The sequence below is a fragment of the Natrix helvetica genome (assembly GCF_964273705.1).
Source record: "Natrix helvetica genome assembly, chromosome: 2".
NCBI classification, from domain to species: Eukaryota; Metazoa; Chordata; class Lepidosauria; order Squamata; family Natricidae; genus Natrix; species Natrix helvetica.
The window spans coordinates 278,082,494-278,098,613 of record NC_138552.1 but is presented as its reverse complement, the minus strand read 5'-3'; the positions used below and the strand labels follow the sequence as shown (position 1 = coordinate 278,098,613).

At 43.5% G+C, this 16,120-nt stretch overlaps 1 protein-coding gene across 3 annotated transcripts in view; it reads right to left on the bottom strand.

Annotated features, from left to right (window-relative positions):
- The window catches only part of P2RX1 (purinergic receptor P2X 1), a 77,818-nt gene that overhangs the window by 42,715 nt on the left and 18,983 nt on the right, over window positions 1-16,120 (bottom strand). For all 3 annotated transcript variants that reach the window (XM_081943725.1, XM_081943727.1, XM_081943726.1), the window contains exons 2-4: window positions 8,363-8,510; window positions 3,905-3,976; window positions 227-296 (exon numbers count right to left, since the gene is read on the bottom strand). In XM_081943725.1, coding sequence (XP_081799851.1) covers window positions 227-296; window positions 3,905-3,976; window positions 8,363-8,510 — 290 coding nt within the window. The remainder of the gene's footprint in view (window positions 1-226; window positions 297-3,904; window positions 3,977-8,362; window positions 8,511-16,120) is intronic.

The following is a 16,120-nucleotide window of genomic DNA, read 5'->3' as shown; positions in this document are numbered from 1 at the left end:
CCAGGTGTCTTACTTCTCATCATGATGTGACCACGGGGATGCTGCAATCGTCGTAAGTATGAAAAACAGTCATAAGTCACTTTTTTTCAGTGCTGTTGTAATTGAATGGTCACTAAATAGGCTGTTGTAAACCGAGAACTACCTGTACTCAGATAGGAGACCATGGGGAAATCGTTGGGCTGTATTTGACCCGATTAAGCTTGCTGTGTACCGAGCTATTTCTCACCTTGACCTCGGCGAAGAAACTCTCCTTTATTACAAGTACTGTCATTGTTACACTTCTCAGACTCAGGATGCTGGGAAAAGGAGAAAAATTGAAGTAATTCAATAAGCAGTGCAGAGATACATTGCAAGTCTCCTGACACTCTTGCTTGACATCATGGCCCAGTAACATGACATTTAGTGTTCTGTTTAAAAAAATATATATGTGACTATAGGAACTCAGTTCTGCAAATGGCAGAAAGCTGAACTTTTAAAATATGGCTGTTTGGGAGACGGTGGCCCATTCACAAAATGGCTGTCACGCAGAGGATATTCAGCAGGTTCTGACTAGTAGCAGAAATTTTGAGTAGTTTGGAGAACCGGTAAATACCACCTCTGACTGGCCCCATCCCCATGTATTCTCTGCCTCCCGAGTTCCAGCTGATCGGGAGAGAATGGGGATTTTGCAGTAATCTTCCCCTGGAGTGGGAGGGAATGGAGATTTTACAGTATCTTTCCCCTGGAGTGGGAACATAATGGGGATTTTGCAATATCCTTCCCCTGGAGTGGGGAGGGAATAAAGATTTTACAGTATCCTTCCCCTGGAGTGAGGATGGATTGGCAATTTTGCAGTATCCTTCCCCTGGAGTGGGGAGGGAATGGCGATTTTGCAGTATCCTTCCCCTGGAGTGGGGAGGGAATGGAGATTTTACAGTATCCTTCCCCTGGAGTGGGGAGGGAATGGAGATTTTACAGTATCCTTCCCCTGGAGTGGGGAGGGAATGGAGATTTTACAGTATCCTTCCCCTGGAGTGGGGAGGGAATGGAGATTTTACAGTATCCTTCCCCTGGTATGGGGAGGGAATGGAGATTTTACAGTATCCTTCCCCTGGAGTGGGGAGGAAATGGAGGTTTTAAGGTATCCTTCCCCTGGAGTGGGGAGGGAATGGAGATTTTACAGTATCCTTCCCCTGGAGTGAGGAGGGAATGAAGATTTTACAGTATCCTTCCCCTGGAGTGAGGAGGGAATGAAGATTTTACAGTATCCTTCCCCTGGAGTGGGGAGGGAATGGAGATTTTACAGTATCCTTCCCCTGGAGTGGGGAGGGAATGGAGGTTTTACAGTATCCTTCCCCTGGAGTGGGGAGGGAATGGAGGTTTTACAGTATCCTTCCCCTGGAGTGGGGAGGGAATGGAGGTTTTAAGGTATCCTTCCCTGGGCCTGGAGTGAGGAGGGAATGAAGATTTTACAGTATCCTTCCCCTGGAGTGGGGAGGGAATGGCGATTTTGCAGGATGCTATGACATTCCGCTATTGTTGGCTTTGCGGGGTAAGCCAGATAAGATTTATAAGCAGTTGAACGAATGCTACTTTATTGTAAAGCTACATTGATAGGGCCTTGCAAGTCTGAAAGTACAATTCTCCCCCCACTTTTATAGTCTGATAAACTACGGAAGGTCTCTTCTGAGCTTCTTGCCTTGCCTGCTATCCAGCTACAGGCTACAGTTCCCTTGGCAATGTCTCTACCCTGTCTCCCGCATACCATTACATTCACCCTTGTCCTTTTTCTGGATGGGTCTTTGAAACAAACTGCTGGACAGTAGCTGCCATTGTTATTACTAAGCAAGTTTGTGGAACTCATTGGGAGTTGGTGGGGGTGAAGGTCAGGTGCATTTAGATATGATTTTGGAAATACAATACAATACAATAGTAGAGTTGGAAGGGACCTTGGAGGTCTTCTAGTCCAACCCCCTGCCTAGGCAGGAAACCCTATACCGTTTCAGACAAATAGCTATCCAACATCTTCTTAAAGACTTCTGGTGTTGGGGCATTCACAACTTCTGGAGGCAAGCTGTTCCACTGATTAATTGTTCTCACTGTCAGGAAATTTCTCCTCAGTTCTAAGTTGCTTCTCTCCTTGATTAGTTTCCACCCATTGCTTCTTGTTCTACCCTCAGGTGCTTTGGAGAATAGTTTGACTCCCTCTTCTTTGTGGCAACCTCTGAGATATTGGAATAATGCTATCATGTCTCCCCTAGTCCTTCTTTCTCTTAAGCTAAACATACCCAGTTCCTGCAACCGTTCTTCATATGTTTTAGTCTCCAGTCCCCTAATCATCTTTGTTGCTCTTCTCTGCACTCTTTCTAGTGCAGAGAAGATATATAATTGTATTCTATAATACAATTATATTGAAGGGAATATGTTTTGCAGCCTTCTGTTTTCAGAAAAAGAGTGAGATGATGGTGAATGAGGGACATCAAGAGGTTTCTATGAGCACATTGGCATTCTTCTTCCAGATGACATTGTAGAGCCTTCAAGTTAGGGGTCTTTCTTTAGAAAAGTGGAAGGAATTCCCACAATATTATTACTTCGGCCATTCAGGTCAGCTAATATTTAACTAGCTATCAACCAGAAATGTCAAAACATAGGAATATGTGAGAGACTATCCAAATAGATATAGAAAAAAGTAGGACTGTTAGAACATGTGAAACTCTTCCGTTCAATATTCATACCAACCAATCCTGTTGTTTTCCAACAAATTACATTTTTCCTTCTATCATTTTTCTTCTTCTTCTTCTGCTTTCCAAGTATTTTGGGTGCACAAAAGCAAGTGCAGTTCTCATTAAGCTTTGGGGGATATTATCCCAGTGGTGGGATTCAACATTTTATACTATCGGTTCTGTGGGCATGGCTTGGTGGGCTTGGGTTGCTGGGCGTGGCAGGGGAAGGATACTGTAAAATCCCCATTTCCTCCCCACTCCAGGGGAAGGTTACTGCAAAATCCCCATTTCCTCCCAATCAGCTGGGACTCGGGAGGCAGAGAATAGATGGGGCGGGGCCAGTCAGAGGTGGTTTTTACCGGTTCTCCAAACTACTCAAAATTTCCGCTACCGGTTCTCCAGAACTGATTAGAACCTGCTCAATGCCACCTATGGATTATCGCCCACCTCCTATTTAAGTGTGTGTGTGTGTGTGTGTGTGTGTGTGTTTGTGTGGTATGAACAACAGACACACAGAGAGAGAGACTCCTGAAAATCTTGGAGACTCTACAATTTGTATGAGAGTAAATCTGAGGTTCTTGTCACTTCCATACTAGGATGGCGCTCGTTTAATTGGTGAAGGACTGTTCCTCAGACAATTTCAATTCATTTATCAGCTTTCCCCATCCTGGTATCTCCTCAGATATTTTGCCTCTGCAACTCTCAGATGTGTTTTTGGAGTGTTGCTACCATTTCCCCAGGGAGAACGTGCAGTAGAAAACTGCAGAGATGACCTTGGAGAAATAATGCGAATATCATTGGCAAGTTATGAATTAAATCTGGGGAGACCGGATAGTGCGAGAACAAACTTAATGTGCTTGACTTTCATCGATGCAAGGGAAGGAGAAGGAGAAATGTCAGGCTTTCAAGATTGATGTCAACTCTTTGAGGTAAGCTAGATGAGAAAACAGACTCTGAAACTCTACCATAAAAATATAGGCTACAGTAATAGAATCTTAAAAGCCTGATAACGTTTCCTTTCCATCTTTTTTATACTAACAAGAGTCAAGGCAGGGCAACCTTCAGTTTCTTCCTCACATTGTCTTCTCTGGCTTCATACATATTTTGCTAACTTTACATTCTTTTTCTGAGGTTATCCCTGTGGTATTCTACAGAAGACGAATAAACTAAACGATATACAGTGACAATATCAAGCTACATACCCCTGGACATGTTTCCTGTTTCTGCCCACGGGTGATAATAAAGTTAGTCATCACCACAAAGGAACTGTCCCCCTGCAGAGAAAAAGAAGATGAATATGAAACTTACTCATTTAATATTTTAGCAGATTATCCTCTTGATTCCTAGCTAAGCAGAGAAAGTTTTTTTAAAAAATCACATCAAGACTTGTACCTTTGGCTGTAGTGCAATGGTGGGTTTCAAAAAAATTTAGAACCTCTTCTGTAGGTGTGGCCTGCTTTGTGGGAGTGGCTTGCCAGCCATGTGACTGGGTGGGAGTGGCTTGCCAGCCATGTGACTGGGTGGGCGTGGCCAACTTGTTAAATGTGATGAAACTCACTTAACAACAATCTTGCTTAGCAACCAAAATGTTGGCTCAGAAACTCTGGCATTTGAAGCGTGCAAGTCTTAAAGCTGTCAAGTTACAAGACCCTTGCACCCCTAACCCTTTTGGAAAAAAACCCCAGGGGTGTTCAAACTTGACAGCTTTAAGACTTGTTGACTTCAACTCCCAGAATTCCTTCTCCAGTCATGTTGGCTCAGGAACTCTGGCATTGAAGTGTGCAAGTCTTAAAGCTGTCAAGTTACAAGACCCTTGCACCCCTAACCCTTTAGGGAAAAAAAACCAGGGGTGTTCAAACTTGACAGCTTTAAGACCTGTAGACTTCAACTCCCAGAATTCCTTCTCTCACTCTTCATCTTGATGATGTGCGAACAGGCAGTGGGAGGGAGCTGGAACTGGTTCTAAAGGCACTGTAGATTTGTGGAACCTCTTCTATAGAAGAGGCTAGAACTGGCAGGAACCCATGCCTGCTGTAGTGATTGCAGTTAGGTAAATCCAAGATCTGGAGTTCATACCTTTATACCCCCTCTCTTGAGGTAGAAGCCAGCTGACATTGGCTTATCTTGCAAAACTTAAGCAATGCCTGACCTGGTTAATATTTGCATGGAAAACCATCAGAAAAATACCTGGGGTGTAGGCAAAAATGGAAAGATTTTTTTAAAAAATCCAAGAGGAAAGCAATAGATGATGCATCTCAATGTTCTTCTGTTCATAAGCTAAGGAATTAAGAAAAAGCTGGGGCTGTTGTTGCTGTTGTTGTTGTTGTTGTTGTTGTTGTTGTTATTATTATTATTATTATTATTATTATTATTATTATTATTATTATTATTATTATTATTATTATATCTTTGGTGAGATTCACAGCCTTTGGGGCTGGTTGGTAGCTAAATAGCTCAAGTCCTAACCAAGGACCTAGGAACTGTTAAGGAAACATCGGAGGATATAAGCTGTTCCAAGTAGGGTGGTTTTTTGTAGAATCAGAATGTTCAAGTCCGATAAATTTAGAATTTCCAAATAGCGAGGTAGCCCTTTAGGTATTACTCCAAGGGCTCCAATAACAATCAGGAAAACACACAATTTCTTTTTCAACAGTCGCTCAACTTCAATTTGCAAGTCCCGGTACTTTGTGATTTTTTCTTGCTGCTTATCTTCAATTTGTGTATCACCAGGTATTGCAATGTCAATGAACCAAACTTTTTTCTTCTCAACTATTGTTATGTCAGGTGTGTTTTAGGCCAAGTGCCTGACAGTCTGAATTCTGAAATCCCACAAGATCTTGACTTTCTCATTCTCTAGAACAGTGATGGCGAACCTTTTTTGGCTCGCGTGCCACAAGTGGGGGGAGCGCAGGGGGGTCGAGTGCGTGCGTGCCGCACCCATAATGCAATGCGCGACCCCCCCAGTGCGCATGCACGCACAACGCGCGACCCCCCCATTTTTACATGTTTTTTTGCCCTCCCCAGGTTCCAGGGGCTTTATAGGAGCCTGGGGAGGGCGAAAAGAGCCTCCCTGCCCCCCCCGGAGGCCCTCCGGAGGCTTCAGGGACTGTCCGGAGGCTTCCATGAAGCCTTCGGAGCGCTTAAAACCACCCTCCGAGCAAACCGGAAGTGACTTCCGGGTTGCTCGGAGGGTCGTTTTAAGCGCTCCGAAGGCATTAGGGGTCCCTGAAGCCTTCGGAACGCTTAAAACAACCCTCCGAGCAACCCGGAAGTCACTTCCGGTTTGCTCGGAGGGTGGTTTTAAGCGTTCCGAAGGCTTCAGGGATGGTCCCTGAAGCCTCCAGGAGGGGCGGGGGAGGCTCTTTTCGCCCTCCCCAGGCTCCTATAAAGCCTCTGGAGCCTGGGGAAATAGCTTTTAAAAAGGTGAACTCTGCTGGCCAGCGCGCGCATGCGCGCTGGCCAGCTGACAGAGCAGCGCCTCGCGTGCCCTGACAAATGGCTCAGCGTGCCACTTGTGGCACGCGTGCCATAGGTTCGCCATCACGGCTCTAGAACCTTCTCAATCTGATGGTCTCAGTGGTTTTTGCTATACTCAAATCCAAACTTCTGGCACAATTTCCAGTGAATGTTTTTAGCAACTCAGTCATGGCGTTGTAGGTAGTCAGTTTGTGAAATTTTGCTGCACCCACTGATCAAATGGTTGACTGTTCCATCTTTCTCATTACAGAGGCGACATTTGCTGTTGGTAGTAACATGCTGACTTTTTGCCTTCATGCAGTCTGTGGCTAAAGCTTGTTCTTGAGCTGCCAAAATAAAGCCGTCTGTTTCTTTTTTCAGTACTCCTGATCTTAACCAGTTCCAAGTTAGCTTTTGTCAGCTTTGCCTTCAATACTTTTCAAGTATTGGCCATGCATACCTTTGCTTTTCCAATTTTCAGTTCGCTTCTCAATTCCTTCTTTCTTGTATTCAGCTTTCAACTTAATTGTCTTCAAAAGGCCTCCTTTATTTACTTCCTTAATCATTGGTTCTTCACTTTTCTGGATGTAATCATTCAAGCTGTGTCTTTCTTCTTCCACAGTCTGCTTTACTTGTAGGAGTCCTTGACCACCCTCTGGTAGATTATATCTACCAACATCACTTTTAGAGTGCAAGGCATGATTCATTGTCATAAGCTTCCTTGTTTTTCTGTCCAAATTATCCAACTCCATCTGGGTCCAGTCAATTATTCCTGCAGACTGTCAAATCACAGGTATAGCCCAGGTATTTATTGCTTTTATGATGTTTCCTCCACTCAATTTGGACTTTAATATCTTGTGAATTCATCGAATGTACTTGGCTGAAGTTGATTCCTTGACTTTATTATGCATTAAGTCAGAGGCCTCTAAAATCCCCAAGTACTTGTAACCTTCTTCTAGTTTTACTGCCTTTATCATTTCTTCATTCATTCTCTATTCCATCATTTTCTATGACCTTGCCTGCTTTGATTGCTATTGTTGCACATTTGTCAATTCCAAACTGCATGCCAATATCTTAGCAGTGTATCATGGTGTTACAGTAGCCAAGAGACCACAATACTAGTGCAGAGTAGTAGTTTGGCTTGCCAAAGTACCAACTCTGTTATAGTACACACTTGTGCACTTCCCAAGGTGTGCCACAGGAGGGTAAGCTGGTTCGTACCACATAGAAAGACAAGCAGCACTTCCTATAGCGTCACCCAAGGGCTCCTCCTTTCCCAGAGCTGCCTTGCAAACAGGAAGGTTCAGAGCCATCAGGAATCTGACTGCCTGCACAGAGCATCAGCTGTCTCCACACTAAAGTGATACCTATCTGTCTATTTGCATAAAGCATGCTTTCAAACTGTTGATGAATAGAAACTGAGGCGAGTGATAGGAGCTCATCCTGCCACGCAGTGCTAAGGTTTGAACTGCCAGAGCAGAGACCATTTCCAGCATCACTGAGCCACTGAGTGCCTCTTAGAGTGCTGAATGACCAAGAGGCCTAAAGACAGAATGAGGACAAACCTCTCTTGCTATTCACAGCAGGGGCAAGAATAGGTGAGGAAAAAAATGTAGACAATCTATTTGGAACCTCCCAGGAGCTTCAAAATTAGAACTGAGCAGTTTCTAGTTCAACTGGGAAGATTTTAAAACATTGATGTGATATTTAAAGTAATGTTAATCTGATTGATAAATATTCCTCCAAAATAGGAGAAAGCTGATCGCTTCTTTTGAGTGTCATGGTTCTTTCAGCAAAATCCTGGAGTCCCATAATGTGTGTGTGTGCCCCCCATGTCCTCCTGTGCATGTGTGCTCGACCCCGTGTGTGCCCTGCCCATGCACATGTGCGCTCGACACTCCCCCCGCACTCCCACCCACCCCCGCATGTATGCATAATCCCTGCACTCTCCCCTGCCCTCCGTGCATACGCACGCAACCACCCTACATGCACCCATCCCCTTGCATATGTGTGACAGAGACCCCAAAACCAGATGGCTGGTGGGAGGTGGCACACGTGCACGGTGGAGCTGAGCTGGGGCAACGGCTTGTATGCCCACAGAGGGGGCTCTACGTGCCACCTGTGGCATGCGTGCCATACATTCACCATCATAGTTCTATGCTTATTCTCTGGAAATGATTCTTCCTTCATCCCTAAAGTCTTACCTGAGGAGGAAAAACATAGTCTGCCACATCCCATAAGTATGGACCCATGCCACTAATATTTGTAACTGCAATGCCTTTGAGCTTCACTGAGACAGAGTTTATGATGCCATCCTTAGACTGGTAGCCTTTCTCGTACAGGAATACCCACCTAAGAAAGACATTTTAAAAAAAAGATTAGTGACATGCTTAGAAAGTAAAAAGCAAGAAGGAAAACTAATCTGACAAAGAAATCAATAGCATTTACAACAACAAATATTTTTGCGAGATCGAATTTGGGTTGGTCGCTGGGACCAGAGATTTTCCTCTTCTGAGCTTTCAGACTCATGCTGGAGCAAATCTTCAGGGAATTTCTCTCTACTGAAATAATACATGCTTTGGCCTGTTCTGTGAGCTGCATTTATGCAGTGCCTTCCTGACACTGACCGATTGTGTGTTGAGGGCTGGCGATTGGCTATTGTTTCCTTGTGCTGCCAAGCCCAGAATTAAGTTGGTGGTAATTCTGGGAATCCGTATATTTGCCTTCATTCGTGACACATAGTTTTGATTGAAGTGATATCAGTCTGAATATTTTACATTTTTACTGCTTATAACCTAAGTTATAAGAAAGAAGCAATGGAGGACAGAAGCAACCTAGAAGTAAAAAGAAATTTTCTGACAGCGAGAAAATTCTCTTGGGCTTAGGCTTTCATAGGCTTTTTCCTCCAACTTTTTTCAAATCGAAGGCTTGATTTGGCCATTCTCACTGCAGCTGGATGATATAATAGTTTTCTTGAGTCTGGGAACCACTGGTTCTTGGCTTGGCAGGTTTATTTCTAACACCACCTCCTTCTCTGTTTTCGTTTTCCCCTCCTCTTCTGATTATGTGGTTATAAGTAGCTGAAGAGTATGGTCACCCATTTTCTGTTTCCATTTCTTTCTCATCTGAAACCACAAAAATCTCTTCATTGTGATACCTTAGACTTTCCCTAACTGAAGCCAACAGGAAGTGGCATGAATTATAATGATAAGGGGACTGGACTGAGGCTAAAACATGTAAAGAACGGTTGCAGGAATTTGGTATGTCTAGTGTAATGAAAAGAAGGACCAGGGGAGACATGATAGCAGTCTTCCAATATATCAGGGGCTGCCACAAAGAAGAGGGTGTCAAGCTATTCTCCAAGGTGCCTGAGGGTAGAACAAGAAGTAATGGATGGAAACTACTGTGTTTCCCCGAAAATACGACAGGGTCTTATTTTCTTTTTACCTACAAAATATGGCTTGGGCTTTATTATGGGGGGAGGGTTTATTGTTTTGGGGTTGCCGAGCAGGTGCTGTCTTGCGAGCAGGCTCCCAAAGAGCTGGGCACAGCCTCATGGGTGATTGGCTGTGTTGCACTGTCGCAGCAGCACAACACAACAGCCATGAAGTGACCACGCTCACGAGCAGCCACCCGGCAAACTCCTTTTGCAGCCGGGCACAGCGCCATTCACTGACCTAGGGGTATTGCCAAGCCGTGTGAGCGCCTGTTCACCACCACCCGGCTCCCGCGGCTTGGTGCCTTCCAAATACCAGTGAATGGCATTCTGCACGGCTGGAGAGAGGCGTTGCGCGAGCGGCTGTTCCACTCTCGCTCACCCATCTCCCAGCCTCACAATGCATGGCCCAGCTCTCATTACGGAGCCAGGGCACCTCCGCCGCCATTCCAGCCTGGCTTTTTCCGTGGCTTCCAACCCGAGTCTTTCGGCAGTGACCGCTCTGGGCGTACGCTCTATGTTTGTGGGCCAGCTGCCTGCAGAGCGTACAACCATAGCTGCCTACTGCACTATACAGTAGAAGCCATTTGAAGGCACAACAGGCTGTATCTTAACAACCCCCCCCCCTTGAGGGGTGTTACGGGTGTCTTACCCCCACAGTATTTGTTTCCAGAGAGTAAGTCATATGTGAAATTGCTCAAGGTGTTTCCAGACTTATAGTGGAACACACACAAACACACACAAACACACACACACACACTTTTATATGTATAGATATACATTTATCTCTATTTTATTAATCATCCCTAATTATAAATTTACTAACTTCTGGCTGCCTCTTGTTAGTCATCATTACAGTGACGTGCAGTCAGGTGAGGCAAGTGAGGCACAGCCTCACCACTCTCATCATGAAAAAAAAGTAAAAGTAAAAAGCTGAGCTAGTTGCTGCCTCACCGTGGATGACTCTGCTTAACCTCACTGGTGCTCTCCCTCCCCAAGTGTAGTGAATTCCTCCCCAGGCCCCTATTCATTTCTCTCTCTCTCACACACAGCTGGATAAAACTATATAAAAATCTAGCCCAGCTTCACTGATTACAAGTTTGAAAAGGCAACGTGGCTCCACCTGCAATCAAACTACACTTGGGGAGGGAGAGCACAAGCGAGCACTGAGGAGACCACAGGAGGAGGCAGGAAGCCAGGCAAAGAGCCATGCTGTAGTACACACACTTCCCCCCAGCCTCTTTCTTTTGGAAGGCTCGGCTCCCCTCCGGCTTCTCTGCCTCTCCTCTCACCCCAGCCTGCCAGCAGGAGGTGGTGGGTGGGCTTTATTGTGTTCCAGGCATTTCCCACCCAGACAGCAGGCTGCATTTGCAATGGTGGAGGTGTTTGGGAAAGGCAGCAGGGGAATGGGGGGGGGGGTGGCAGAGGAGCTGCTTTCAAGCCACTGGAAAAGATATCCAATCCAACTTTTGTGTGTGGGGGGGTTTGTTTGAGAGTGAGTGAGAGAGGGAAGGGGTAGGAGAGATAGTCCAATCCAACTTGTGTGTGTGTGTGTGTGTGTGTGTGTGTGTGTTTGAGAGAGGGGGAGGAAGGGAGAGAGGGAGGAAGGAGTGGAAGGAGAAGAAAAAGAAAAAGAAAGAAGGAGCAAAGGAGAAAAACAAATGCTGTCGCTTTAAATTGGAACTGAGCATGCCTGGCTGTGGAATTATGGGAGTTGAAGTCCACAAGTCTAAAAATATTTGAAACCCAGCACTGTGTCAGTGCCTCACCAGTCATAAACCTCACTGCACGTCACTGGTCATCAAATGTTTCCCTTCTTGTCCCCATTCAAGTCTCGTTCCTCCCTCCTGTAGTCAGAATCACTGGCAGGTATTAAAAGTTGACTGTGCAGCCATTCAGTCGGTTAAAACTTGTTAAGGTAGAGGTAGTTCTTGGCTTATGATCACAATTGAGCTCAGCATTTCTATTGTTAAGCAAGAGTTGAGTTTTGCGCAGGTGAGGCATTGCAGTTAGTTGTTAAGTGAATCTCACTTCCCCATTGACTTTCCTTGTGAGAAGATTGCAAAAGGGGATCACATGACTCCAGGACACAGCAACCCTCCTAAATACATGCCAGATGCCAACTGTGATCATTTGACCACGGGGATGCTGCAATCACCATTAAGTATGAAAAATGATAATAAGTCACTTTTGAAAGTACTGTTGTAATTTTGAATGATCACTAAACAAACTGTTATAAGTCAAGGACTACGCACAAAGAGGAATTTAAACATTTTAAAATTTTTCTTTAAAGAAATCTACCACTGATTTTCAAGTTTTCCACATTTCAGAAATATAACTGAGACTGAGTGGTTGATTACATACTGTATTTTTCAGAGTATAAGATGCTCTGAAGTATAAGACACACCTAATTTTGGGGAGGAAAACAAGAAAAAAAATCTGCCTCTGCCTCCCAGCAATTTGCCTCCTTGCAGCAAATAGCAAACAGCCTGTTTCAGTTTCAGTACAGCTTGATTAGCCTCCCAGCGACCAGCTGTTTCAGGCTGCAGGGATTGCCGTAGCCTATTGCTGCCCTTCCACATCCTATTTTTGGCCTCTGAGTGCCCCATTTTCCGCCTGTTCCAGATGACAGGGATCATAATGGGCGGAAAATGGGGCATGTGGAGGCCGAAAATGAGTGCATGGAAGCCAAAAATAGGATGCGGGGGTGAAAAATGGGGCACACGGAGGCAGCAATAGGCAATGGCAAACCCTGCAGCCTGAAACTGCTGATGGTCGAGAGGCCAATCCAACCGACAATCAGCTACTTGTGTTAATCAGGCTGTGCTGAAGCTGAAACAAGCTGTTCACTGTTTGCTGCAAGGAGGCAAATTGCTGGGAGGCAGAGGCCAAAGGATAGGGGCTGGAGGGGGGGGAAGATACATTCTATGTATAAGACGTGCCCAAATTTTCACCCTCTTTTAGGAGGGAAAAAAGTGTGTCTTATACTCTGAAATTTATTATATAACAACCTTGATTATACAGTTAAACAATAATGTCAGAAAGATTTGCCAATTTACTGTGTTTATGCAAAGATCAATCAGTAGATCTCAATCTATCTTCTGGCTGTCCCTCATAAAATAATGCAAACTAAGGGAATGCCTCTTGTTTGGAGAATATGGAAGAATAAAAACATAATCCTTAAGAACATTTTCTCAGAATACATCCTGCTGTATTCAGAAGTGGCTACTTCCTTATGAGTGTACATAAAATTGACTTTAGATGACGAGTCAGCCACTACTCAGCTGGCCAAATATTTGTTTTAGAACAATATTTATTTATGGACATGCTTGCTAATCTTGCTGAAACGTGATCTATGAAAGTGGCTGTCCTTAGCCATTACATCACCAAATCATTTTCTCATTTGCGTCTTTCATCTGAAGAGTAATAATACTTGCAGGAATATTGCATGGGTTACTGTGCAATGTTTGTAGAATACAATATTGAAATTTAACAATGAATATTTCTCTGTCTGGTCATGTCGTGAGACTGGCTAATGGTCAGATTCTGAAAGATCTTCTGTGTGGAGAATTAGTGCAGGAAAAGCGCCCCAGAGGGAGACCACAGCTGCAATATAAGGATATCTGCAAGGAAAGAGAGCTGATGTAGCGACGGTATGATGTGCGATCTTGGTGCTCCGAGATCACAGTTGAATCTCTGCCGCTGGACAGTCCATTTGGACTTAAACCGTCTCTGCGGGACGGTGATTGAGAAGGGCACCTCCTGCTGATCTCAGGGACACTGCAAAGTCCCTGAAAGATCCAGGAATAACCTTTTTTCCCCAATGACAGAAATGCAGCTAATGAAGCTGCTGAAGTTGAGACAGCTCCGGAACGGGAAAAAAGCGGAAAGAGAAAGTGTGTTGAATTGATGAGGAAATTTTATTATTAGAGGAAGAGACTACCCAAGAAAAAAAATTAAGTTAAGTTAATATTGAAGACAGAAGGCTGTAGGTGGTGAGATTGATCTGCATTGAACTTAGTGTGTTATCCAGTTTCTAATATATTTTTTTCATGGATGGAACTTTTGCAGGGGCTCCCTATTTTTTAAATTGAATGGATTAATTCTTTCTTCTTCTTTTTTCCCTTTAGCTTATACCTATGGATTAAAATTCTCCTTTTTTTATAATGCTTGATTTGATCGATTGGATTGTTTTTTTATCTCCATTTGAGGGTTTTTTCCTTTCTTAAGCTTGGAATATAAAGAAGATAATAAGAAGGATTATAAAGAGGGTTGTAACAACAGGAGGAAAAGCAGTTACACTGCACCTTAGAGGCTGGAGGCTGGATACATTGTTTTTTCTTCTTTCTCTTTGATCACTTGAGATTCAAGGTTCTTTCAGTTTGTTTACTGACGGTGATAGTAGAAAGAGCACAAGTTGTTTATACACGTGCCTTTTGGAAGTTATATCACTAGCTATTGGAGGGAAGACAACATTTTGACTTGAAAGATAATAAATGAACCTGTTTGAAGTTTATTAAAATACCCTTGAACCCTATAGTGGCACTGTCTGCAAAATTGAAAGAATGGCTTAGCAGGAAAAAGAAATTGTAACATTGCAAATGATTATGTTTGAAATTCAAAATCTATTAGTTGTGACAGAGAGAATTGAAAAGAGATTGGAGAATATGGAATACAAAACAGAAAAATCTGATGGAGAAACTGAGGATGTTTACCAAATGAAGAAAGTGTGGGACAGAGTTCAAAAGATGGAAGAAAAAAAATGAGCAGAGAGATAAGAAAACGGTGGATACTGACAACAAAGTGACCGTGATTGGTAATGGCAATAGCGGAATATGGAAAGGGGAGATAGATGGATTGGAACTCTACCCCAGACTTCAAAGCACAGAAGAGGAAAAGAGATAAAAATTGAAGAAGATAAGGAGAGAAATCTTGACAGAAGCACTAGCGATAACCAAAGATAAGCTGATGGAAAGAACAGATGTTGGGTTTCAAGTTTTTATGAGATACGAAAGAAACATGTTGCAAGAGAAGTTTATACAAGATTTATTAAGAAAGTAATTAGAACATTAATGCTACAAATGGCAAGAGATATGAGACCGTACTATTACTGGAAAGACACAGGTTGATGCAATGAAAATGTATAATAAAAATTAAGCTAAATTTAGTTTACTAGTAGTATGTATAAAATGAAGCGACAATAGCTATAGTTAAATAATGATTAATAATGATAACAATACATATAGATATATTAGTTTGATAATATGAAATTTTATACAAACAATACATGGAGATTATGAGAGGAGGTTTAAAAGCTTTATCTAGAATATGTTATAAAGTTGTATTGTTATTGGATGATTTTAGGATGATTTAATGGAATGTTATCATATAATCCTATTTTAGATTTTGAATATTATATATAAAAGGTTGTAAAAACAATTATAGTCAAATTAAGGTTGAGATATAGTAATTGTGATATACATGAATATAGGTGAATTTAAAATATGCTATTTGATATGAAAAGCAGGTGGTGACTATGGAAGAGATGCATGGAAATACTGTAACCAACCGATACACTTTCTACAATTTGTAATGGAAGATGGGTTTTTTTATTTTTATTTTTATGTTTGTTTGTCATTGTTCAAAAACAAATAAAATTGTTTTTTAAAAAAGGATATCTGCAAGAGGGATCTAAAGGCCTTGGGAATGGATATTAACGGCTGGGGAATCTTGACCTCTGATCGTTCAGCTTGGAGGCTAAAGACGCAGCATGGCCTCCTCCAATTCGAAGAGACACTCGTTCGGCAGGCTGAGGCAAAGAGGCAGTCCTGGAACCAGCGAAATCTGGGGGGGCTGGGCAGGGGACAGAATGTATCTGCCCTCAGTGTGCAAGGGATTGCCACTCCCGAATTGACCTTTTTAGCCACACCAGATGCTGCTTTAGGACCTCTTTCCAGAGCACAATACCATCGTCTTTTGAGACTGAAGGATGCCAATGATTTCTCTGTCGACAGAGTAATCTCTATTAGGCCTCTGTAGGCCTTATATCATAAAGCAGCATTCTTCAACCTGTGTTCTACATATTATAGTCCTCAACTTAGGACCACAAGTGAGCCCAGAATTTCTGTTGCTAAGCAAGACATTTGTTCAGTGAGTTTTGCCGCATTTTACAACCTTTCTTGCCACAGTTGTTAAGTGAGTCACTGCAGTTGATTTAGTGACACAGTTGTAAAGTGAATCTGGCTTCCCCCCAGAAGGCACGCATGTCACACACATACACAGACACACCGTGCTTGCTGCAATGAAAGGCGCATGTGTAAGGGGGACTGGATCAGCTGGGAGGCTGGCAAAAAAGAAGCCTCTGTTTCTCCGCTGCCACGGCTTGCAGAGCAAGGAGGCAGGGATGATGGCCAGCGCTTGCCCCCTCGCTGCTTTACTGGCCAACCACCCAGCTAAGCAGGGCAGGCAGGGCTGCAGCCGGCGGGCCGCAGGGATGGGGTGGCGAGTGGTAAGTGAAGAGAGCACC